This window comes from Serinus canaria, chromosome 3 (assembly GCF_022539315.1).
Source record: "Serinus canaria isolate serCan28SL12 chromosome 3, serCan2020, whole genome shotgun sequence".
NCBI classification, from domain to species: domain Eukaryota; kingdom Metazoa; phylum Chordata; class Aves; order Passeriformes; family Fringillidae; genus Serinus; species Serinus canaria.
The window spans coordinates 26997588-27023511 of NC_066316.1; the positions used below are offsets into that span (position 1 = coordinate 26997588).

General features: G+C 40.1%; 1 protein-coding gene across 1 annotated transcript in view; it reads left to right on the forward strand.

Annotated features, from left to right (window-relative positions):
• PRKCE (protein kinase C epsilon) overlaps positions 1-25924 on the forward strand; it is a 282377-nt gene that overhangs the window by 222239 nt on the left and 34214 nt on the right. The window contains exon 11 of the mRNA XM_009091270.4: positions 4465-4619. Coding sequence (XP_009089518.1) covers positions 4465-4619 — 155 coding nt within the window. The remainder of the gene's footprint in view (positions 1-4464; positions 4620-25924) is intronic.

Below are 25924 nucleotides of genomic sequence, written 5' to 3' on the forward strand. Positions count from 1 at the left end.
CAAATCATAGAGATATTAAGGCAGCCATTCCAGTATAAGAGTTACATTTATGGTCAGAAAATGCTGCAGAAATACAGAGCAAAACATTTTTTTTTTTTTTTTTTTTTTTTTTTTTTTTTTTTTTTTTTTTACTTCTAGCCTGTTTATTTCCCATCCAGCTTTCTTTTAAAATATCTTATTCATGTGCTGTGCTCTGCTTTGGTTTCCATTTGTTATTTTAAGTATTTTCATTCAACCATATCTTTTGAGAAATTCAAGGAAAAGCAGTTTGATTAAGGGCTAAAATAAACCCTGAAAAAGAATCAAATTACTTCAGAAAACATATTAGTTTGCTTTACTTCAGAAAACATATTAGCTTACTTTGCAGTACTTTCTTTGCTTTCTAGGTGCCAAGAGAGGATTAATCTGTAATGTCTTTGTGATTTTGCCTTTTCTTTTAGTTTATATAATTAAAGAGTTCCCAAGACTGCTTTACATTTATTTTATTCATCAAAGCATACTTCCCAAATGTTCTGTAAACAAAGTTCAAAAATAATGCAGTCCAAACCAAACCCACTCCATTTTCTCTTGGAACACAATTGATAATAAAGTCAAACCTTGCATAGCATTTTTAACTGAGGAAACACTGCATTGTCCCTTCATGTATCATTCTTAAGGGTGCTCACTTTATATTCTCTTACTTCAATGTTTGAATAACTCCTGGTGGTACATGTAGCAAGGTACATATGATCAGCAATAATAGTTCTTTCCCTCCTAGTGGGAGGATTTCATCCTCTCTGCATTGAACTCAGGGGTCTCATTTGGCCTCTTTGTGTGTGTGCCTGCATTATGACAGAAAGGAAGGAGTCAGAGGGTTGGGAACCTGTGTTTTGAACATTATCCTTTGATGAAAGGTATGGAAAAGAGTTCGAGTGCAAAACTCAAGAGTATGTCTGTTTTTGTTGAGGTTGTGGACATAAAAAAGATGGACTTGTCAATCTCAGCTCCTATTCATAAAATATTCTCTCTTCTTGCATCTTCTTTTCAAGTAAAGGTGAGTCTCAGCTGATCACATCATTGTCCTGACTAATAAGAAAGACCAGAGAGTGCTTTTAAGAAAGTAGTTTCCATAGGGACTGAATATATTTCATCAAAAAAATATGATACCTTCTAATGTTGAAATTCTGGTCTGCTGTGCTTGTGCATGTTGTGCATCTTAGTGTTTACTCCATGCTAGTGGACTTTCTCAGATTCACTGTAAACAGAGAGCAGAACTTTCAAACCATGTTTTTTCTCTGTGAATTCTCAGTAGGAAACTGAACTGTTTACTGAGGAAAGCTGGGAAAGTGACTTGAAATGTAGATTTGTAGCAGAAAAATTCAAGAGCACAACAAATTCAACTACTGAGCTGTTAAATGTGCTTTTAGTAGGGATACTTTGGATGAGATTGTCAAGTAAACTGCAGAATATGTCAGAAATACCCTCTCAAATAAGAATGGGATGTGCACAGAAAGGAAGATATAAAAGAGAGAGAGAGAGATGATTGATAGGTATCAGTGTCTAGCTCAGAGAATATTGCTAAACCTTTTGTTCAGACTGTCTGGTGACAAGATCCTCTGCTAAAGAGTCCAGGTTAAATTTTCAGTTAGCTTAACTATAAGTGACCTAAAAAAGCCTGGATTGCAATGAAAGGACTTGAAACTTTAACTAAACACAATTCCTGACATTAATAGTCAGCAATTAGGCATTTAGTGAAGGTCACAAAAAGCATTTGGATCAAACACAGAGTATTTAATATGAGTAAAAACCAGTCTATCCTGACATGTTGGGAAGTGGCCTTCATCTATACAATTGTGTAAATTTTTTTCTGGTGTTATCACTGCTGGGAGCAGCAGCTCCCAGCTCAGTGACAAGTTGAGGGTCACCATTTGGGAGTCACAGCTGTAAAAGGCACAGCAGCAGCACTTTGCATCACTGTTGGGGTTTTTCCTACCTGTGGTAGATGCAGCAAAACGGTAGCAATGTTGGGAATGATTCTGGCTGCTCAGGAGAAGGGGAACTGCAGCTTTGTTTTCCTTGTTGATCCCACTCAAGTCCAGACTGTTGACTTTAGAAAGGTTAAAATAGCAGTGGAAGAAAGTTCAATTTCAACAAGTGTTAGGAGAAGTTACTTTAGGTAAGTGTTAGCTCTCCTCAGCCTGCAGTCCAATAGGTTTTGTGCTTGAAACACTGAACTGAATCCCTGTGAGATAGTCTTAGGGAAAGACCTGCAAAGGGACATTGAAAATGCTCTTCAGAGATACTCTGCATTCTGTGGTGCAGCAGTGAGAAGCCTAACAAAGGACAATGCCCACATCTTTGTAGGGATGTTGTATCCTCTTACATGATGTTCCAGTAGCAGCACAGCTGTGCTTTGGACTGACTTCATCACAAACCTGACTGTATTGGTTGATTGGTGTTATCCCTAAGATTGGTGTTATCCCTAAGCTCTAGCTTCTGAAATCCTAATACTATCTGAGAACTACCAGATTTTCTTTTAAAAGCAAGGCTGTAATTCTTACTGGTTCCAAAGATAAATCAGACAGCCAGCACAGGGACCTGTAATTTTGCTTAAAGAAGCAAAGAGGGTGATAGTTAAACCCTACACTAATGTCAGAAGGTCTGCACTATGATTTAGAACATATCCACAGCACTGAGCATTACAAAAAGCAAAGGCCTGACTCTGAATCCATGCTCTTTTGTGTGTGTGATGCAGCCAGAAGCTTTGATGCTGTTCTTCAGGATGTTTTCCTTCCTAGGGAATGATAAGAAAAAATGTTAGAAAATGTACCAAAGTCATTAGCAATGTTTTACCGAGGATTGCCAGTTCACCTGGCTTTCCAAATTTCATTCAGTCCAGCATTTTCTGTGTTCCCAAGATACAGGAGGAAAGGCACAAAGTTTTTTTTCTGCATCCTCTTTCTGTAATCAGCAAAAAGTCAGACAAACATTTCTAGCCTCCTCCAGGAAGCATCTCTGATAAGTATAACATTTAGGCACTCAATGAGCAGCATTAATGCACACACTGAAGTTCAAGGGTATTTTTAAGTGCTGTGGTCTGAGTCTGAGTTGTTGAGTAGACGATTAAAGACAAGTGACAAACATTTATGAAATTCTGGATTCATATATATAAGCTGTGTAATCTGCAGGCTTGGATTCACTCGGGGGAGGTTAATGAACTTCAATCTTCTGCTGTTTTTCCTTGTCCAAAGCAATGTCCCATCTTGTCTCCTTTTCTTCAGCACAGCTCACGAGACACTAGGAACTAGAGCCAAGCTGCAGTGTGAGATCAGAGCTGCACAGGGATGAAGTCCCATGCACACACACCTGTGAATTGTGACCAGGGAAAGAAATGTCTGTGTCAGGTCACATCAGGATTACCTCCACCTCTACCTAAACTCATGTGCAGATAGCTGTAGATAATGAGCAGTAAGGAAATAAAGAATATGGAGTAGACATTCACCAAGGATGTACAGGCAAGAAGTTGAAGATTTAGGGGTATTAGTATAGACTGGGAAAAATATGAAAATTTGTAAGAAACAGTTAAAATTTGATCTAAATTTTATCAAGTAGGTGTATGTCATTTCTTATGCCTTCACCTGCATTGCCAGCTTGGATAATAAATGGTTCAAGATGCCAAGCACAGGTTTAGTTTGCTGATATTTTCGGTTCTGTTTCAACATGTGCTAACTTTTGGGTTAATGGTGTGACTGCCTGAGAATCTCAGTTGCTATTCTCAAGGAACACTCATTTCTAGTTCTCCATCATGGAATTGAAAGCTTGAATAGGGAAGGGATAAGCATTAGAAGAATATAGAAAGAACCTGATAGATATTTTAACAATGCAGTCATATTTCATTATGAGTGTTTGAGGCAATTGAAAAAAACATATATAAGTGTTTGAGATTGGCAGCACTGGTTTCTGTAGCTTAACAGTTCTAAATAACTTTTTCATTATTTGGGGAAGATGCTTTGCAGACAAAGTAACTGGTAAGAGAGAAGTGCAGAAAGAAGACTGATATGTGCCCAGCATCCTGTTAATAGTTGACAAAATTGACATATCTTTTAATGGGTTACTATGGCTAAATGTTCTAAAACAATGGTTTTCATGGCTAAATTATAAAAGAAATAACATCGTTAAGTATCTCTGTTGTTATATGTACTTGATTATAATTCCATATGTATTTTTGATGTGTGGATGTTTATGTGTGTGTTTTGTTTAGTACAGTATTTTGATTGCCTTTTTCTCATTTCTTACTTTGAGACTCATCTCATTTCCTTTAGGTTTGCTGGGTTTTGGATATCAGCTTTCTCCTTTTTCAGAATCGTAGCATTAGTTTCTTTTACTTCTTTATGTAAATGCTGAAGTCATTTAAAGTGTGGCTTCAAGCAGTCCTTTGTGTCACTAAAAGAAATTAGCTAAATGGCACTGTTTAATTAATTTCAGGACCGCCTCTTTTTCGTCATGGAATATGTAAATGGAGGAGACCTCATGTTCCAAATCCAACGCTCGCGCAAATTTGACGAACCTCGATCCCGCTTTTACGCTGCAGAGGTCACATCAGCACTCATGTTTCTTCACCAACACGGCGTCATCTACAGGTACTTTTTTTGATCAAAAATAAAATATTCTTGGGGCTTTGGGATGGTTTGGCTGAAATCCTCCATCTCTTAGCAACCAGTTTTAGATTAGTTGTTTGTTCCAATTTGCTTACCCAGAACTTTTTTTTTGGCTGTTTATCATTGAGAATGTTAACATTTGAATAGCCTCTGCAGCAGCCGCCAGCTGTGTGTGCCAGGTTTGTGTTCTAGTCCAAATAAAGTGGGTTTGAAAAAGGTTGGCACAGTGCGACCCAGAGGTGACCTCTCTGCAGATCAGCACAATCTCTGCACTTTCCTCCCTGTGCCATAGATTTCCTCTGGGTTTCTAACCCCCTGCCACTTCCTGAGTTTGTTTGTCTTAGTTGTCTCCACTCCGATACAATTGGGATGGTCGTTTGCAATGCTTTGCTTATGCCCCTTCCTCTTGACTGTTTGGGTGAAGGCTTACTCACCAGCAGGAAGTGGCTCTTTGCAGACAATTCTGATTTGCTTTCAAGTGCCCTGCATCTATCTGAACCTCCCTCACTGGCCCCAGTCTCTAATCTTCAACAACCATGCCCACAGAAAGTGCATATTGTTGTGCTGGGATGAAGAATGCATTTAGGGATAGGCTTTATTATTAAAACTAAGGATTCGCTTTGAAAAACTTCACCCTGATGTTAATGTGTTTATTAAATCCTTTATCTTGTCATTTCACACTTCCTCTCTGTTTTTATTTGTTTTTAACAGCCTGTTATTACTTGAGATAAATTCAGGCTTTCACAAGCAACATGCTTAACAGGTTTTGTAATATAAATCTGTCCTGTCTAGTAAAAACTCTGAGTTCTTCAGATCTGACTGAGCTCTGTTTTTTCCCTTGATATTCATACCCTCTTTCAGGTCATCAGGTTTGACTTGAGGTAGTCATCTCAGAGTCAGGCAGTCACAGATTTTGTGAGCCAAACCATCAAGATAAGGATATGGAATTTGTCACATCCCTGGATTCATATAAAGACAGGCCTTTAGAGTATTAGAGATTGAGAAGGAAATATTAATTTTTTAGTAACCAGGGTTGAGCGGTAAGTTCCATTAGAAGCCATTGGCTTTGCCACACACAAAGGGATTCAAAGGCAAATTTCTCAAAGGCCTCTCCTTTCCAGAGACATAGCAAACAGCAGAACATCACAGCTTCTGAGGAGAGTAAATCTCTTTGAGGGTGCTCTTTTCATCAAAAATCTAGTTTTCTTTATAAAACTCTTTGCTAGCTGCAGCTCTTAATCTCCATGTTTTATTAACGCTGGTATGATGTTTGCATACTGGGTTGTACTTTTGGGCCTGACACTTCACATGGGTTTGTTCTCAAGTGCTGAAGATCCAACACATTTCTTACCTTTCCTGCCCATATCATATTTCCTATTCATTGTCTGCATTTTATTTCCAAAGCTAGGCATTTGTACATTCACATAATAGAATGTGGCAACTTCAGAATTTATAAGTATCTGTCATAAGGAAAACAGACAAGCTTGGCACTTTGAAAAGTGAAGGATTTTGAGGATTTGTCTCCATTAAATACTTGAGCTAATTTGCTTCTCCTGGAAACTGGAGGTAGACACCTTGTAATTAGCAGTCATTTTAATGATTTCTGTGAGCCAGCAGGAAAGAATTAGAATAAAATGACATCTCCCTATTTTACATCCTTCACTGCTCCCACCCCTTAACACAAATCCTCCTCTCTCTGCTCTTTCTTTCCTATCTCTTTTCCCTTGTCCTGCAGGCAGCTTCTGCTGAGTGTTGGCTCCCAGCTGCATTGATTTGCTTCGTGTGCATGTGTTCTTTCTATGACCTCATGAGCAGAATGTTTCCATCACAGGAGAAGTGTCATTCTGAGACAGGGTTTGATAATTTAAATTTCACAGTGTACTCACAACTTTTAGTTCAGCCACTATGCTGACATATCTGACATGCATGCTGGAGTATGACACTGCACTTGTAAATGGTGTGTTGTGCTAAGGGTGTGATCAGAAGTCACAGGAGAATATGAGTTGTAGGATGAAAGAGTAAACTATTGAAAGCAAAAACTATTGAAAGCAACAGGAAGAAATTAGGGACAGATTCAGTTGTATTTTGTTTTGACATGAGCTTCTGAATCTTGACATGGCTGTGTCTGTAAGAATAATTCCTTTTCCAAACTGTGAGAAACTAGGAGTTCAAATATTTGTAAAATGAACATCCCAGTTATGCTGTAAAATACAAATAGAAGGAAGAAATTATTTTAAATTAATTAATCATAAGAAAATGTCAGAATTCATTCACAATGTGCCAGGCCTTGGGAGAATGCATTTGTTCATGTCAAGCATGCATAAGAACAGTTGTCTTGCACAGAACAATTTCAGCCTAATTATTCCATACCTGACTGCATTATTTACTACAATGTTAAAAATGCATTGGGATCAAGTCACTCCTTTCCATCTCCAAAGCTCTTATTAGCTGGAAAACAAGGAAAGAAAAAGGGGGCCAAAAAAAAGAAAGTAAAACAACCTTTGCTCCTGAATAACTCCCAGTCATAACTACCTGACATGCCTTCAGATATTTTAATAAAGAATACTTGTCTTCTGTATAATTATATTTCTAGAAAAAACATTGTGGTGTGAAATTAATGGTTATTCTCCAAAATGGGAAATGTTGCTTGTGTGGGCACTACTTCAAGGAAAGTGGGGAATATATAAATAAAGTAAGATGTTTGATGGAAATGTAGGTTTCAAAATAGCTGCTATACCTTCTGATCTTTTTTCAGTCTTGTATGTGGAAGTATTTGTTTGGAGCTAAACAAAGTTATATTTTTGGAAGTAAATAACTAGTTTTAGCTCATGCTTTGGCCTGTTGGTTAGGTTTTTAGAAAGTGCTATGATGATACTAAATGATCATCTTTTATAATAACTGGTTTATCCTCATTTCCCCTGAAGTTCAAAGAGAAAGCCAGCTCCCTGTTTAGCAATAGAAATTATTCTCTGAGTTCACATCTTTGCAGCTAGCCCAACAGTTGTTCCCAGACTTGTCCAATTACCAGTGTGCTCATTGGAATTACATATATTTCCCTTATGTTTATCCTCCTTATGCTTATTGAGTTGAAGTTGGAAATAAAGATGAACCTCACAACTTTTATCTATAAAGATATTCCATTACTGAATGTATGTTTTATGATAGATAAACTTTAGGATAATTTTAAGGGTGGCATTTTTAAAGGTCTGATGTTACTGTTGTGTCAAAAACACTTCAACAGGCTAATAAAAATATTTACATCATCCCTGCCACCTTGCCTCTCATCTGGCATTCAGCTATTCAGGCACATGTCAGACTGGGGCCTGATAATACAAGTAGAGTTAATCGGTTTCAATCCCATTTTCTGGCACTTGTCCTTGTTTGTGTTATGCAATTGCAATTGCACCACTTTGAAAAAATGTATCCAAGCTTCAGGAATTAAGGACTAGGAATCTCTCTTTTTTTTTTTTTTTTTTTTTTTTTTTGTGAGCTGGACTGGAGTTTGAACTTGGTGATGAAAGGTTGTGGACTATGTTCAGTGTCACCTGCCCCTGGAATATGGTGTATTTTAAGTCAGTTTTCATCATATATTAACATATATTATGTTTATATAAAATATATTAGGGTATATTCTCATGTAGGGAAGATGAAACAAACTGTGTGTGTTAAGTAACTGTGAGTTCTGTGCTCCCCTCTTGTGCTGAATTTCAACAGTCCTGTGCTCCTTCTGCAGATATACGTAAATGTGGCATGTTCTTGTTTCACTTGGAGATGCTGGGCTGAGGTCAGGAGTATCTGGCTGCCTGGCTGCTCTCAGTGTGGGAGTTCAAGTGAGGTGACACAAGTGACCTGCTGTGGCCTGAAATACCTACAAAGAACTGCTGTCCCCCCAGGCAGGAAGGCCAGCCCTACAGCAGGGTACCTCTTCAGGAACAGAAATGGCAGTGTCCCCAGTTCATCCATGATTTAGGAAATAACTGTGTGAGCTGTGAGCATTGTTTCAGTAGTTGAGTGTTGCTTGTTCTCTCTTATTCTCCAGAATCATTCAAGTGCTCTCTCTGGAGCACAAAAGAAAAAAACCTAAGTGTATACAATTTCAGTTCACCTGAAAGGATGAAAAATACCTTGACTGGGAAATTGGTGTCACCTGCTTTGGGTTGACTAATGTAGGAGCAAATTTTTTACTTTCAAGTGTAAGATCTGTGAGATGCTGCCTTCAAATCATGCAGCACGATGGAGTCCTTATTCATAACTATGGGTTATTATGTTCCTCAGCAATATGAAGTAATAACCCAGCCTGTAACTTGCTGGAGCTTTCTAAGGCTCTCTACACTCTGTAATTAATGTGTTGGTCATGATGAAGGATTTATTAATGCTGAATTGAGGTAAATGTGGATGTAAATATGCTGATGCCAATCCTTGAGTACCTCCGGGCTTTTTCCATATAGAACTACCCTAAGAACTTGTTTGAACACTAACTGAATTTTTCCCTGGATAATCAGCTTTTCCAGCATTCCTCTTTATCAGGGCAGCACACACCAGTGTTTCAGAAAGAACAACTACCTAAAATTAAAAGCACTTTCATTAGTGTGTTTTTATGTGAAATAAGAATATTTATTTATAAAGTGTGACTTCATTGGTGGTTGTGTGATTCAGTGCAAACTTGGCAGAGTAATGAGGAGTTATATTTACACTGATGAAAATGTTGCATGGTCAGTGGTTAACATGTTAAAAGTCATCATTCTCCCAATTTACCTTACTATGTTATTTCTGAGTGGCAGCAGCCAAATAAAATTCCCCTCCCCCCTATTTTTTTTTTTAAGCAAAACTAGACGTGGAGCATTTTGATTTAAGTATGTAAAGATCAACTTATTGCAACTCTGAATAGTTAAAAGTTAAATTGGTGCTTTAGCTGTGGTCCATGAAAGAGGGCAAGACCTTGCACCCTCACCTGGCATATTCACACCTAAGCACAGGAATATACTGAACACATGGTCCTCTCCACATTAGCTGCCCGTTGCAGCCGTCCACTACAGAGAAGTTACAGTTTGCTTCTGGCCCAAGTGAGCAAAAAACTATTTCCATCACCTTCAGTAAAAATAGGAAGCGAGGAGTGAATTGTGCAGGTTTGTCTGGAGTCCCAGTGTCTCCAGGGACTGCTGCCCAAGCCACTCCACCTGACCAGCGCTCCTGGCCGGGTTTGAGCCCTGGACTACATCCACACTCTCTCTGCTCTGCCTGCTCTAGCTTCTAAAACGGAACATGAGCTCCAACGGGATTTTAGTCAGTGGCCTCCTGCCCTCTTTGCACTTTTTCTTGCTGGATCTGGGCAGATCAACAGTCATGAAATGCATAAATAAGCAGGATGTCTTCCCCGCAGGAAAAGGCAGTGGGCTGGGGTGGAGAGGAGCAGAGCTGAGGGAGATGAGAAGCAGGAAGGAGAGTTGGTTCCCAGGCTTCTGGCATTCGGGCCCAGGGAGTCCACCCTGCCATCTGCCCAGCTTCTGCATTGTGCTAAAGGCTCTGTCGTATAGGAGCGCCTTTGACAAGGTTTCCAGCTGTGGAAGGATGAGTAAAGGCTGTGGGAATAGGATATGAGCCACATGGTCTTGCCAACAGTAGAATGCTTTTTAAATTTCTCCTGGGTTTGGAGCATAAAAAAGTCCTTAGTTGGCTGAGGCGTGGGAGTTGGGTCTGTGGGGGGGCAGTGCTGGGCAGTTAATATTTAGAAGGATTTACCAGCAGCACTGCCCTTATTTGGGGAATGACAAGGTACCTCCAGGGGGACTTCTTGGTAGAGAGGTCAGCATTGTTTTTCTGCTTCGTGTTTGTTTGGTGCAAGATTTTCTTGTTTAATGACCGTTTGTATAGTGCTGAATTGTGTAAATAAAGCTATGACCTTTACCTTCTGATAACAGTATAGGAGTGAGTTAATGTTAAATGAGAGAGTGAGCAGGGAGTGGGAATCTGCCAGGGTTAATGCCAAGTTTACATTCCTCTCAGGGCAGCCATGTTCCAGTACCCTCAACAGAAAGGGCAACAGTACCTCTCAACAGATAATAGCAGTGAAATGTTACAGAACATATTTGTATTTATTTCTGGGTGAATGTCACTGATTTTAGATGATTGATGTTTGTGTCTTTATTTTATAACAGGAAGAAATGTGTGTTATCTCTCAGCGTTTGATAAGAAGATTTTAACTCAGAGAAACATACACAAAATAAAAGTCCAGTAGAGCTGCAGCAGATGTGAAACTGAACTGTTCTGATTCAGAACAAACCCATTAGTTTTTCTAAACTGCTGAGACACAGAGCTCTTTCTGCAGAATCAGGTACACTAGCTCCAAACAAAATCATACTCTGCAAACTATTTTCTAACAGAAGAAAGAGAATGCTTTCTGTGTCACAATGCATTTAAAATCTAAAGGTGCTTCCTACATGTAATTCTGCTGCTAACAGACAAGACTTAGAATTGAATTTTACTGTGCCCTTCAGTCATGTTTGTCTTCAAACAATGAAAAATATTTCTATAACCCAGTTGCAGTGGTGTTGAAACTATGTCACATGAAGGGTGAGGCTTTGCCTTTTTTGTCCTATTCAATGCATCTACAAAAGTTTCATAACAATGGAGAGAAGTGCACAGCAAATGTGGTTCTGAGGTGGTAGGCTTTGAACAAAGATTTTTGTTGTGCTCTCGAGATGCTTCATGCAACAAAGAATTGCTGAATAATGGAACTGTAGAATCACTTGGGTTGGAAGGAAGTGTAAAGATCATCTAGTTTAACACCCTGCCATAGGCAGGGACACCTCCTACTAGACCAGGTTGCTCAGAGCCCCATCCAACCTGGCCACTTCCAGGGATGAGGCATCCACAGCTTCATTGGGCAACTCACTCCAGTGACTCACTGCCTTCATGGTAAAGAATTTCTTCTTAATATCCAAAAATACTGGCAGTTTGAATCCATTCCCCCTTGTCCTGTCACTACATGCTCTGGTAAACAGTCCTCCTCCATCTTTCTCGTAGGCTCCCTTCAGGCACTGGAAAGCCAGAGTCATGCCATTCTGAAGCCTTCTCTTTTCCAGGCTGCACAGTCCCAGTTCTCTCAGCCTTTTCCTCACAGGTACAAGTGCTCCATGCCTCTAATTATCTTGGTGGCCCTCCTCTGGGCTTTCTCCAACAGGCCCATGTCCTCTGGAGACCCAAGAGCTGGATGCAGCACTGCTGGTGGGGTCTCACCAGAGGGGAGCAGAGGGACAAAACCTTCTCCCTGGTCCTGCTGCCCACAGTGCCTTGGGTGCAGCCCAGGATATAATCCACATTCTGGGCTGCAAAGTTGGGAAGTAACGCAAAATGTTAGATGAAAACAAGTAAGGAACTTTATCGAGTTGGGGAGTTTTTAATAGTGATGACAAAAATGCTGAACAACCTTAAAAGAGAATTTGAATTATGCCCTTCAGTAAAGACATTTGCATACAACTTCTATTTTTTTGGCCAGAACCTTGCTACTTTGGGCTCAATGTTTGCATTTATTCTCTTTGCCCATCTTCCCACCCCCTCTTTTATCCACCTCTTTGTTATATAAGAGCTTATCACTTAGACACTGCCCCAGCTAGCATTTCTGCATGCAGATTGCTACTCAAAGGCTGATTTTGATTGTGAGACTATATATGCATGATATCTGCAGCTTCTTGAATGAATTGGGACCTTGGTTTGTCTTCTTAGATAGAAAACATGTTTGTTTTAAAAGAGCAAATCATCCCATTTGAGAAGGCACTGCTATTAAAAACCCTATGTTCTTTTGCTTAAAACTGCAAAAGGCAGTGGAAAATGAAAATTTAGCCAATCCAAAAGCTGACATAACTGAGTTATCACTGAATCCTTTGAAAATTTAAAAAATGTCTGTTTAGCTGTCTGTACTCCAATGGAAGGAAACAGAAATAATATTGTTCACTAGGAGGTTAACAAAATAGGCCTAAAAAACTAAAACAGAGAAAATAGAGCCAGTAAGAGCACCAGCACTTTGGGGAGTGCACCAAAGTCTCTATTGCTACCAGAATAAATAGTGGTAGGATTACATCAGAAAGACCTTGAACAGGCAAGGTGCAGTCTAACCAAGGGAATCAGAAAGTGGAACAGAATGGCTCTGTTGGCCCTGAGAGTGCTAAAAATGAGCAGAAAGGGGAGGGGTAACAAGGCCAGAGTGATAATAAATCCCTTCTTGTGCCAAGAGAATGTGCAGTAATGCATGCCCCTCTCCTTGGCTGCCACTGTGTCACAGAGCCTGGACAAGCAGCTGCCCAGAGCAGCAGACAGTAGGAGAAATAATCACAAGTAGGAGTCTTCATCACCTCAGCAGCATTGAGTACATGTGGAGGAGGCAGATGTGGAGCAGGAATAGCAGTGTTGCCAAGGGCAGCTTCTACCAAGATGGGAGGTTGTGTAGGCTCTGCACTGTTATATCCCCAGCAATGGATGGCTCCAGGGACACACAATTTACTTCCACCACCAAGCTGAGTTTTAGTCCCTCAAGACCACTTATGATGGGGGTACAATATTTTACATTAAAAAACATTTCTACAGTAACATCCAGCTATTGAAAAGAGAGGCTTCTGAGAAGCCCAAGCAATACTTCTCACAAAGTACATGCCCCATGGGTCTTCACTTCTTGCTTCCTGCTTAAAGAATTTGTTTCCAGTAGTCAGCCTTACCAAACAGCAGAGAGAGACTGCAAATAAACAGGAGAGGCCAGCAAATTAAAGCATGTGATTGCCCCTTCAAGGGAAGGGAAGGATGGGATGGCAGGAGTAGATTGCCAGTACAGCAGTCACTATGGGTGCACTTTGGTATGAAACTGAGTAACGCAGAAGCAGCACCTAAAAAATTGACTGAAGAAAGCTTGGTCACTAATAACCTGAACAGAGGAACTTTATAGGTTCAAAACATGGAATATAAAGTATAAAATTAAATGGTCACAAATAAACATTATAGCACTTCACCAGGTATTTACTAGATTTATTATAGGGTTTCCAAGGGAGATCCTGTGGTCTACTAAGACCCATTTTAAAAAATGCCTAAATATATTCTAACACAAATAATGAGTCAGATGGAATTGCTATGGTCAGTTAAGTGTGTAATGGATATTTAAAAGCATTCAAACATCAATAAATCTGAAAGAGCTCTAACAGAGTACTTGTAGAGCCAAAATAATTGACACTTAAGAAACTGCCTGAGTGTGTAGCTGTGTAACCTTAACTACCAGTGAGAGGACAGCAAGTGTTTATGGCACTGTATACTGAGGATATAAAAGGAATACCAAATGCCTGCCAGTTCATTTGCTGATAATCTGTAATGGGTCCAGAGAGGCCATAACTATTATCAAGAAGCTCTGATTCTCATTTATATGAAAGTCTTTAAATATCTGCTAGCATAAAAAGATCCTCAGGTTGTGCAGGAAGAGAGTAGACAGCAGCTCAGCAGCACATATGCCTTGCACGAGGCTGAAGGTATCTGCTGCAATCTCATTGAAGCTGCCTCTGCTAAAACCCTGCATTTTAATTTCCACAGACACTGAGTGAGAAATGCCCCAAGGAGAGCAGAAAGAAACCCTTTGGACAACCCTGGTTTTTAGGCAGGTTCTCTTTCCACCTTTTGAAAATTCACAAAAGAAAAAGAAGGAAATATTTTGCCAGCTCCAATCAGAGCTAATGGTGTGTTTGCAAGCAAAGTAGGGCAAAAGTTTGGGGTTTCTGAGGATGTCACAAGAGGAAGAGGATTTCACCATAATTTCTAAAACATCTGCAGATTGAGTCGTTGTTTTGTCCATGAGCAAGAGGGCTTGAAGAAATTTTGAAACAGCATCCTGGAAATTCTCTCAGTAATAACAACAAAACATTAATTTGTATTAGCGAGCTATAGCTTATAAAGCCAGACACAGTTTGATGACAAATCTGGTATAAATCATTACCACTACAGACTTTTCTCCCCTGGCTCAGATTTGTGTGCTCTTAGTTAGGGCAAAGCAATATAAGCCATATCCAAGACAGATTACACTAAAATCAAAAATTGTGCCCATAGCACAAGTAATAACAGGGTTTGGTTTTTACACACCTTATGTAATGGAATCCATTTTAAAAGCAGTCAAACATAGTTATGTTTGCCTAATTACAGCAGCAGAATTATGGGGATGGGAAGACAGCAGAAGGATTTGCCCACTCAGTCTGGGGCTGAGTGGGCAGTAAAGGATGAAAGGGTGGAAGGGTATCATTGCTAATAGAGTATTTTGTGTCATCATTTAATGAGTCTGAGTTGAGAATCACTGTGCTCCTTAATATTTTTTTGCTACACTATCAAGACTTAATGCAATACTATAAATTGGCTACAGAGACTAAAATCTAATACCCTTATTTGTTTCAGGGTTGGGCACTGGTGAGTTTAATATATCGTATTAGAGATACAGTACAGCTTCTGCAACTTCTCTCCCATTCTGCTTGAAAAGCATTTGGATAATCTTTCTCAGAGATTTGTTTGTTCATGGAGTTTTATTTGGAATTCAAAATGTGATAATAGATAATAAAAATATGTTGTAAATACGACTATGACATGGCATGGGAGTAGAGAAGCCACTATCTGGTGTATAAGTGACTCTTTCTTTAAAAATCTCTGATTTACAATAAAACCTCTTTCCAACACCAGAAGAAGAAAAGCAATTTTACAATGGAATTAAATTGTACTCAGTGTGCTCAATTAAGGCTGTCAGAAGGATGCAAAGAGACTTTATTGTGCATTATAATTTAATTAAACTTTATGTGTAAGCTGTATAATTAGGTTCCTTGCTAGTCTTTGCCCACATAACTATCTGGGAGCTTTATGGGATAATTTCTGCTCTTGTCAGAACATAAAGTCTTGTTGGCAGGTCTCGGAAGAGGCTTGGCATGCAGAAGTTGCAAAGATAATTCCTCAGGCCCAAAATAGGTTTTTCACATTCACAAAATTGTTCAAGAACAGCCTAGACTGATCAATAGTTAATATTATAATCCTACTGAAGTTAATATTTACATGCAGTGACTACCCAGTAAGTACCAAATGTCAGAGATTAAAATCACATTTTAGCTCCTCAAATCTTTAATCAGAAGTGTCTCTCTTGCATTTGGGCTGGACTGGTGCTTCCCTTGGTAGTCTGTCTTCACAGCTGAAGGCAAATTGCTACTGCAATTTGATGTTGGCAAAAGTGAGTACACTGTAAATTTCCTAAGTCATGCCATGTTTTATTTCATGTGAATGACTCATGAGTCATCTTTCCATTGCATTCATATTCATTAAAAATCGTGAGGTGCCTTGTATAAGTAGATTTTCAGTGGTGACATTATAAGTTGGAACTACAGCCCAAATAGCTTTCCCAAGTACATTTTCTGGAGGAGATGGGGGAAGGCTGCAGGAGCTACATTGGAAACAATGCTGGAGTTGAAACTTCCTGCACATGAAAAGATTGTCTAGAAATGTTTGTGGAGCTTCCTGGCAGAGACTGGGGGCAAAAGTAATTTGATTTTGCTAAACAATTCTAATTTTAAAATAATATCTTATAAAATATAGTTCTGTGCATTAACATACATAGCCCTTTTTAATTACAGATCCAAGCAAGCACTGGATGTTGAACCATCAGATTCTATGACCTCTGTCTGGAAGCAGTATTAGGAATTTATTTCATGCACAGATCAACATATAAGTGCAAACAACTCCCATTTTTTCAGGCGTCTTCTTCACGCCTTTCGGACAAATAATATTCTTCTTAATTTTGCCAGAATCCCTCCACTGCAGTGATCTTCCATCCAACATTGTAGAAAATTGTTAATTCTACAGAGTTTTGAACAGACAAATCTCTCTGTATATCTCTCTGCTTTTAGAAAATTAAAGGACAAAATAAATTTCACTCACAGTTTACAAGAATTTCTGCCGAAATTGGTTGAACTGCTGTTGACTGCTGCTGTTTTGATCCCAGATAAACACAGCAGGGTTAGAAAAGGTTTTAAATGAAAAGTCTGCATACCCTTCCCAAGTTCAGACCACGTGATCGGTTAAAAACATGTTTAGGCATGTGAACTATGCCACTGAAATCAGAATAGAAGCAAAAATTACTAAAATCTTTCTTCTACTTATTCCATATAAGTAAACATTTTGTTGGAAGCAACATTCTCCCTGTATTACATCATTTCATTTATGCTATATAATTTGTTTAATCCTTTCTGTGTAATATTGCAGGCACCACTCTGTGGAAATGCTTTCCATAAAAAGACCAAAGTGAGTTTGGAAAAAATCAGTGTCTGTACAAAAGTTCACTGCAGAGTTTTTCTGTTCTGAATAAGAAAGCATTTTTCTCCATGGAAACACGATATGGAGCTTAACAGGAGTCCGCTTACTGCTGGGAGCTGTGTTTGTTCCCTGCTAAGGACACCCTTGGGAGCATAGGGAAGAGGATTCTTTTCAATTGGTTTATTTTATAAAAAGAAACATTTTTGTAAAAACCTCCAGCAACCCTTCTCCTTTACGCTTTCTGGGCTTCATAAAGGTGCAGAGGGCATTGGCTAGTATGGAAAAGGCCCTGAAATGTTGGCTTAAGCTGGTCCATCAATGGCTTCCTCAGGATTTGCTCCCAGTCACCTGTGTTTGGCCATTTTATTGCATGTCCTGTGTTGTGGTTGCCAGACTAAAATATTTTCTTTTTTTTTTTTAAACATCTTCCTTAAATTTTGTGGGGTGTGTACATAGTGTTTGTTCAAAGGAATGAAAGAAAAAGAAGTCAAGTCAACCAAGTCAAGTTATAGCATAGGTTCCTGCATTGCTGTGTTTTCACTTTTCCCCTGAATCTAACAGTGACTCCATCTATTCCAGAGAGAAGGACAAAATAGGCATTATTAAGGACATAAAAGATTAGTGTTAACTTTTACCAGCAGACTGTAATATTTTACAAGCTTTATCTTTGCTGTGTGTTCTCATCTTGGAGTATGCTGACAGTCTGGTTCCTTCCCTGAGAAATGGCAATTTCTTTCCATTAGTTTTCTTTTAATAAACAACCTTATTGGAATTAAGAAGATAATCTGTATTAGCACTGAATAGCCTTCATTGCTCGCATCTGTGTTTAGGAGGTGGATAATAAGGTTGCTCTTAGTCTTATTGCAGTGTTCAGGCAACCTGGGCTTCTCATTAGGTAACAAAACTGGACCAAAGCACAAGTTTTCTTCATAGCTGCTGGGAATCCTAGAATGATAGCACATCAGGTGGGAAGGAGACACAGGGATCCTCCAATCCAAGCACTGTCCAGATAAGATGGCCCAGCAGCTTCTCCAGCTGAATCTTAAGAGTGTCCAATACTGGGGATCCTGCACTTCACCAGGGACATGGTTTCAATGCCAGATATTTACCATTGTGGAAAATTTTCTTCTTGTGTCTAATTGGAATCACTCCAGGACTAATGTATGGTCTTCTTTTTTCCGTGTGATTTCTTCTGCAATCTAACTTCTTCTAAAATCTAACTTCTTTGTTCCTTTTAAATACTAGATCTTGGTGAGAAGGCCTACCTTGAGCCTTCTCTTCTGAAGGCTGAACAGCCCAGTTTTCTCAGCCTTTCATCATATGGCAGGATTCTCAGTCCTTTGGTCATCTTTTTAGGGCTGCCCTTGTTAATGCAGCCCGGTGTCCTATTTGCTTTCTTCACACATTGTTCACTCACACTGAGCTTGCTGTCCACCAGGACCACCAGATCTCTTTCCACAGAGCTGCTCCCTTGCTGGGTAGACACCGGTTTATGCTCCACTCCTGCATTATGTTTCCCTAGGTGCAAGACACTTGTTTTTGTTGAGTTTTGTAACGTCAGCTCACTCTTCCAGACTATCCAGGTCTTCCTGCAGGGTGGCTCTCTTTCCAATGTGTCCACTTCCCCACTCAGTTTAGTGTTGACATCAGTCTTCATCAGGGTACACTAGATCCCATCATGCAGATCACTTATGAAAATATTAACCTTGAGACCAGGATAGATCCCTGGGGGACCTCACTGGTGACAAGCTGCCAGTTCTAAAAGGAACTATTTACCACCACTCTGGGTGTGTCCTGCCAGCCAGTTCCCCGTGAGCCACATGGACTCATCCAGGCTGTAGCACATCAGATTCTTTAGGACAAAGCTGGGAGAAACCATTTTCAAAGCCTTGGTGGAATGAAGGTTGATGATATCCACCACTTGCCCCACTTCAACTGAGCAGATTACTTTGTCATTGAATGCCAGCAGGTTTGTCACATACAATTTGCCTTTGGCTAATCCATTATGGCTTTTTCCAGTCATGTGCTTCATCTGACTTGTGACAGCCCCAGGAGGATTTGTTCCATAACTTTCCTGGGACCTGAAAGTTAAAACTGATGACCTGTTGTTTTCTGAATCCTCCTATTAGCCCTTCTTGCAGATGGGGTTGACATTAGACTTCTTCCAGTCTTCTGGGATCTCCATGACTTCTCAAAGGTTATGGAGAGCAGCTTTGCAGCCATGTCAGCTGGCTTCCTTGATACCCTCTGGTGGATATTGTCAGGGCCCAGTGATTTGTAGGGGTGAAGCTCCTGTAATACTTTATACACCAACTCCTCCTTCTCTGACAGGGGGTGAGTGTTCAAGAACCCACCCACTTGGCATCAAGAATCATCCACATGGATTCTTGATGCCAAGCCCAAGCACCCAACAGTGTTGGTGAAGAGAGAGGTGAAGAAAGTTCTGGCAAGTGCTGCATTTTCAGTGTTGTTGATGACTAATTAACCTCTCCTGTTTAACAGTAGAACAATTTTTTGCTTCTATTTCTGCTTGTTCTTTAGGTACCTAAGAACCCTTTCTTGTGTTTTTTGATGTCTTTGTCCAGTTTCAGTTCAGTCTGAATTTTTGTTTTTTAGACTCCATCTCGGCAGACTGAGAAGCTCACAGTTAAGCCAAGGGAAATCTCTTGCTCTGCCAACTTTCTGTACTTTAAAAGGGGATGCACTGGTTTTGTATTTCCAGGAGAGCATGCTTGAAACACCCTAGCTTCTTCCTTTCTTGTCCATGGAAGTTTCCCAAGGAATCCTTCCTAACTGACCTCTGTGCAAGCTGAATTTTCCTCTTCTAAAACCTAAGACCTTTGTCTTAGTACTCAGCTTCAGAGTGCTCAGCCAGATCCCAAAGTCCCCACAATATGGTGATCACTGCAGCCAAAGCTATCTCTGATAAAGATACTATAAAGTAGGTTTACTTGGTAAACTACTTTGCAAGTAGCAAGCCAAACAGTGCCTCATTCCTGGTTGGCACATCTAATGTTTGTATGAGGAAGCGGTTCTCTGCGCATTCCAGGAATTTGATGGATGATACATCCATCAAATGCTTCTGAGTTGTTTTTCCAACAAATGTATGGGTAGTTGAAGTGATCCGTGAGAGTCAGGTTCTGTTGACCTAAAGCTTGCTTTAAATAACACAGATTTTGGGGTTTTTTGCCTTATTTTCTAATTGGGAGGTCAGTAGTTGGTGCCTACTCTGTGATCCCTGTTGGAGACAGCCATTTTGCTCTTGACCCACAGGAATTCAGCAGGGCTTCCACAATCACCATAGCTGACTCCTACACATTCAAGCTTCTCCTTATCACAGAGCATGACACCTCCTCCTTTTCTTCCCTGCCTGTCTTTGTGTGACACCCCTTAGCCATCCATCGTGGTCCTCCAGTCATGTGAGTTGTCCCACCATGTTCAGTTATCCCTAGTTTCTGACTGGGCACAGAGCTCCAGTTCCTTGTGTTTGTTCCCCAGACTGCATGCATTGGCATACACACTCTTGTGATGGCTGGTCTTTTGTTTCTCATCTTGGAAGGCAGCTAAGGAATGTTTGACCTTACTCTGGTTGGCCTGGCTTATTCCCCAGGTGGTTGAAATGACATGAGTGTTGCTACTTTGGACCCCACCTACTAAGTCCTTTAGTTTAAAGCCCACCTCACCACGGTGGCCAGCCTGTTACCAGAGATTCCCTTGCCTCTTCTATACAGGTGGATCCCATATCTCCCTGACACACTAAGAGTCATTGAAGAATGTCCAATTGTCATAAAAGCCAAAACCCTCGTGACAGCCACAAAGACAGAAGTTGATTTGCATGATGCATCTATTTTTTGCTTCATCTTTTTCTCCAAGTGGTTAAACAGAAGGAGAGATAACTTGTGCACCAATACTTTTTGCTTCCCCTCTCAGGGCTCTGTAGTCTTCCCCCACTGTGGCCCAGGTTCCAGCCTGCCATGTCATTTATGCCTACATGGCATAAGAGCAGCGTGGGGAGAGCATTGTGTGTTGGTGACAATTTGTGGTGCCCTCTCAGCAACCTCCTGGACCTTAGCTCCTGGAATGCAGCACACCTCCAGTGGCTCTCAGGCTGGCAGATGGGTGCCTCAGTGCCCCTTAACAAAGAGTCACCCACTGTGAGTCTTCATCCGTGCCTTTCACTACAAGCCACTGGCAGAGTTTCTCCATGCAGACCACAGCCCTCATGGGTGCCTGCAGCTATTAAAGCTTCCTATGTGGTTTTGGTGGGAATGCTGGTGGGTGGGGAGTGAAGTAGAGTCCTGCTTTTGGTCAGCACCAGGGTCCAAGGTGCCTCCTTATCTGTGGTGTCCACCACAATAATCAGCTCCATCTCAGCCCTTCTAATGCTGCACAGCCTTTTAACTGTTTCCTGCCCCTCCTGATGTAACAGGTCTTCAGCCTGTGCTCATCTTTGATAGTTCACCTTTTCTCTGGGAGAAAGGTCTAGGCTCTTATTGAAGCCTAGCACCCATATTGAAGTCTCTTTCCTCGCTAGTTCCATATGGCTGGAAGCATCAGAAGCTTTCTCTGTAGAATTGCTGGGTTTAGCACAGCCTGGTTTTCCCTTCTTCAATCAGTCAACAATACATTTGGTACTGGTCATTTCCGAGGCAGGTGGTGACATTTGTATTACATGAACCAGGAAAATGTCATCTGGCATTCATGGAAGATAAAGACTTTTTCTCTCCAAAAATAACAGGGTCAGAGCATAGGACAGGGGGTTACATACACCTTAAAATGATCTGCATTTAGCATGACAGCAGGATAACAATATATAAGATTGGTTAAAACTCACCTCTTCTATCACAGCTTTGACTATCATTCAACAGTGATTTCAGAACTTACACTTGATCTTAATAGTCACTGTGATGGAAATGAGAAGCTTCCAGCCAGGGAAGTTTGTTTGCTCAGTATTGTGATTGGGAATGAAAACCCATCTCCCCTGTTGGACTTATATCATGTTAGAATAATATTGGGCTTGTTACACAGCATGAGGTTGATTGACCTTTAGGCTAGGGGAAGTGTAAGTTAAATGCCATTGAAAACAACTGGCTAAATCATAAATTCAAACTGACCTGGTTTATGTATCTGTGATTTCAGGAAGAAATTTGGAGAAGTTGGATAAGGTCCAGGGCTAAACAACTGAAAGAGGGAGACTAAAATACTCAACTTTAGTTGATTAAAGATATTCTGATCCTGTTTTTCTCTGGTGTCTTGACCTTACTAAAGTTCACTTAGTATGTAATGGAAAAAACAACGGGTTTGATAGCAAAATACAGGAAATGCCTGCAATCATGCCTGATTACAGTAGCAGCTTTTCTTCTGGTTTGTTGGGGTTTTTTTTCAGAATACTCTCTCTGTGTGCCTGAAACAATGCAGAATAATAATGCTTTGGAGCCCTTTATTTGGTGTGTCAAAGCAGAGCAATTAGATGTCTGGCTTTTTGATGGATGTGCATGTAGTGAGAAAAAATAAGAATTATTAGAGGGCATAACTTAAAAGCCTAGAAAATTGTGTGTGTGACAATTCCTCCATGACTGAAAAGACAAATAAATGCAGGTTTTTTAAGAAATCTGCCTTTGTTTGCCTTTCAACTACAAAAAAATGAAGTTTTACAACTTTGAATTTGAATGAAATCTCTGTCTGGAATAAAGAAAGCCAGGAAGAAACTTACACTGGATGTACACAGAGGCTCAGATTTATCTCACCTAACTTTAGGAACGCAACTGAAGCTTTCAAGTCAGGATCCTGCTTCTCCTGGAGGACATGTACAGTCAGTGGAGTAGGACAGACTGCTTTAGGAAGCTGTGCAGCCCACATGTTCTGTGTATCACTGCCTGAAGATAGCTGTGGAGATGGCCATGGAGGGAGCCTTGGGCAAACCATGGTACTTCAATTAACCTCCTATGGCTGGTGGCAGAAATCTAGTCAGAATCCTGCAAAACACAAGATAGAAATTTAAAACCAGAACAAACTGTTTCAGAACTCTAGTTACATTCATGTTCAAGGCAAATTTTGAAAATTGATGGAATTGGGGTTGATTACAGTAATTATCAATTCTGTTTTCCCTGATACCTGTAAAAGATAAAAGATCCTTGTTGTGGGTTATTGAGTTACAAGGATTCATTGCTGAGATAGCTCAATGAGCACTGCTACAGAAATGCAAAATGCTGCCTAGGTATGCATGCATTTGTTTGGTGCACGTTTTCCCACTCTCAGTCAAACTTTGGTTAGACACAGAAACTGGATGCCTGAAGTGCAAGTGCTCTTTTCTTTCTGCTTGCATGATTTGTACTTCATTGTTGTTCAAATGATAATGATTTAGTCATCCTACCTACTAAGATCATTGCAAAAAAAAAATACAAGAAAAAGAAAAACTTCTGAGCAGATCCAAACTTCATTAGGGTGTCCACTGACAAATATGCTTTCTAAGGTTCTGGTAACATTTTTTTCAGAGCTGAGTTTTCAAAATTTGATCTAACAAGCTTTTCTAGCTTCACCCTGTCCTTTCACAGTCTTTCATCAAGTGGTTTTATCAAATAATGATTAAGTATTGTTTTCTTGAAAGGGATTATGGAGATACATAGTAGGCACTTTTAATTTGTGCTCCACCTAAGCTATTGTTATAATACACAATCTTATTTTGATGTTATTTGAGATGCAAAAATAGAGCACTGAACCTCACAGAGTAGCATGCCACAGTTTGAGTCAGACCTTGGCTAAGCCTGGGGACCTCTCTTGTCTTCAGTGAGATCACCAAGGTGTCAGTGAGGACAAGGTTTATCACATTACACCATTTAGCAATTACTTAACACATGGGCTTTGTAGTGGAGGCTGAGACAGTAAATGTCATTAGCAGTAGGACAGATTTCACCCCTTTGTTCCCACCCTGAATATGCAGAGCAAGTTAAGAACTTTTCAGATGAAGTTTTCAAGGAAAAAGTAAGAAAATGGTGGTTTAAACTGAAGTAGAGAGAGTGAGAACAAAAGAAGAAAATCCCTGAGGAAACTCCTGGTAGCCTTAATGTTGGGACACTCAGCAGGGTGGGGGAGGACCAGAACATGCAGGTAGCTCAGCCCCCATGCAGAGCCATTCCCTGGCTGGAGCACCAGGCTGGAGGCTGCTTACCTGACTTTCACAAAAAGCACAAAGTGTTTGTAAAATCTCAAGAAGTCTTACAAAATGGGAAGATAAATTGGTATCTAATTTAACTGCAAGTTTCTGAGGCAGGCTGTTAGTTCTATGCAATAAGCTTAATATGAAGCCAGGTCCATTGGTGGCAGTTCTTATTTGGTACAAAAACTCCAGGCCTGTGGGCCATGGGAAGGGAGAGTTGCCACTGGGATCCTACAAAAAGCTTGTCTAAATAAAGTCTTTGGCAGTAAGCTGAATCAAGAGGCAGCATTGTAGTGCTATATCACATTCCTATCTCAGACCCATGGAAAAATTGTTGCATTCCCAGGTGTGGGAGTCATGAAGGATGAGGTTTATAAAGTAACATGATGTGAATGCTAAGGCAACCTTCTCTTGAAAGAGAAATAGAGACCACTCCCTTCTGTGCTTAGCCAATTTTAGAGAAAGTTTTACATAATGCATATTTGAACTCGTACATATTTCACTTAGGTTCACAAATAAAAATGTGAAAATAATAAGAAAGGAAAAGTCATTCAAAGGAAAGCTGTTAAGTACAATATATTTATTTGCCTGCACATTATTTAAAGGAAACCCAGCATAATAAGATAAGCAGCTCAGGCTCAGTAATGTCCTAAGCTGCTACCGACAATTGTAATAAAGTTATGGTCAAAGCCAGTAGAAAGCCATATAAAGAAATTATTTTAAAGAATTTTTTTTTCTGCTATTGTAAAAGGCATTGGTTTCTTTAAGCTGCTGGAAATGAATATTAAACCTTTGTTCAATATGTCAGTAAGACGTCAGTAAACAGGGAGGACCATGGAATACATACAGCCTTCTTCTCTATTTTGGGACCTTGCTGACCTGAAAGGCTTCTCAGTGTGGGCACTGCTGGAGAGGTGATGTAGCACATCTGCAAGCCTCACTTTTGCCTCGGAGCAATGAGGGCTTGCAGAGCCATAGACAGTGATTGTGTGTTTATCTCCCTCTGATGTCTTTGGTGAGGAGAGAGCAAACTGGCTTTTGCTGCAGTTTCTTATCCCTCCTCACATCCCTGCCACCCCTCAGTCCACAAATCGTCTGTGCAAATGGCAGGGTGGTGGATGTTGTGTTCTATAAGGAAAGTCAGCGTGTGTGTTTTTTGAAGTAAACATGCCTGACAAGAGAATGTCACTATGGTCACATTAAAAGTCAACACTTCCCATTTATGTCTAGCCTGCTGTCTGAACTATCACCGTTTTCTTCCATGAAAATGAATTATAGGATCTCTGGAGTTAGTTATTTGAAACTAACTCGGGCATAATTCATCTGCTATTAGCAATTACACACAATGATACACATCAGAATAAGGTGGATTCACTTTATTCCAAATTTGACACTGGAAAATAGCAGTTTTCAAATCTGCACAGCAGATTCTTCTGTATATTACTGAGTATGACTCTACTACAGTGTTTGTGTTATATATTAGCTTTATTCTTTGATGATATCAAGTAATGTAACAGTGTCAAAAACTGTGTATCATAAATTCAGTAATTACTTAATGGATCAGCATAAAAACAATGCAGAGAAGTTCCAAGACTTTCAGCTAATCACAGGGAAACTGGGATAACCTACAACAACAAAAGCAGCAGAACCATCTTTTTCTCACTGTTAGTCTCACTCAGGTATCCCCCTCCTTCCTCTCTGCTAACACAAACTGCTCTGCTGCCATGAATTCACTCACAAGCATGAGCAATCCAGTGTGTCCCTTTTTTTTTACTCCATAGGTAAGGAAGGACAATAATACCCAACAACACTGCAATTATTGCCC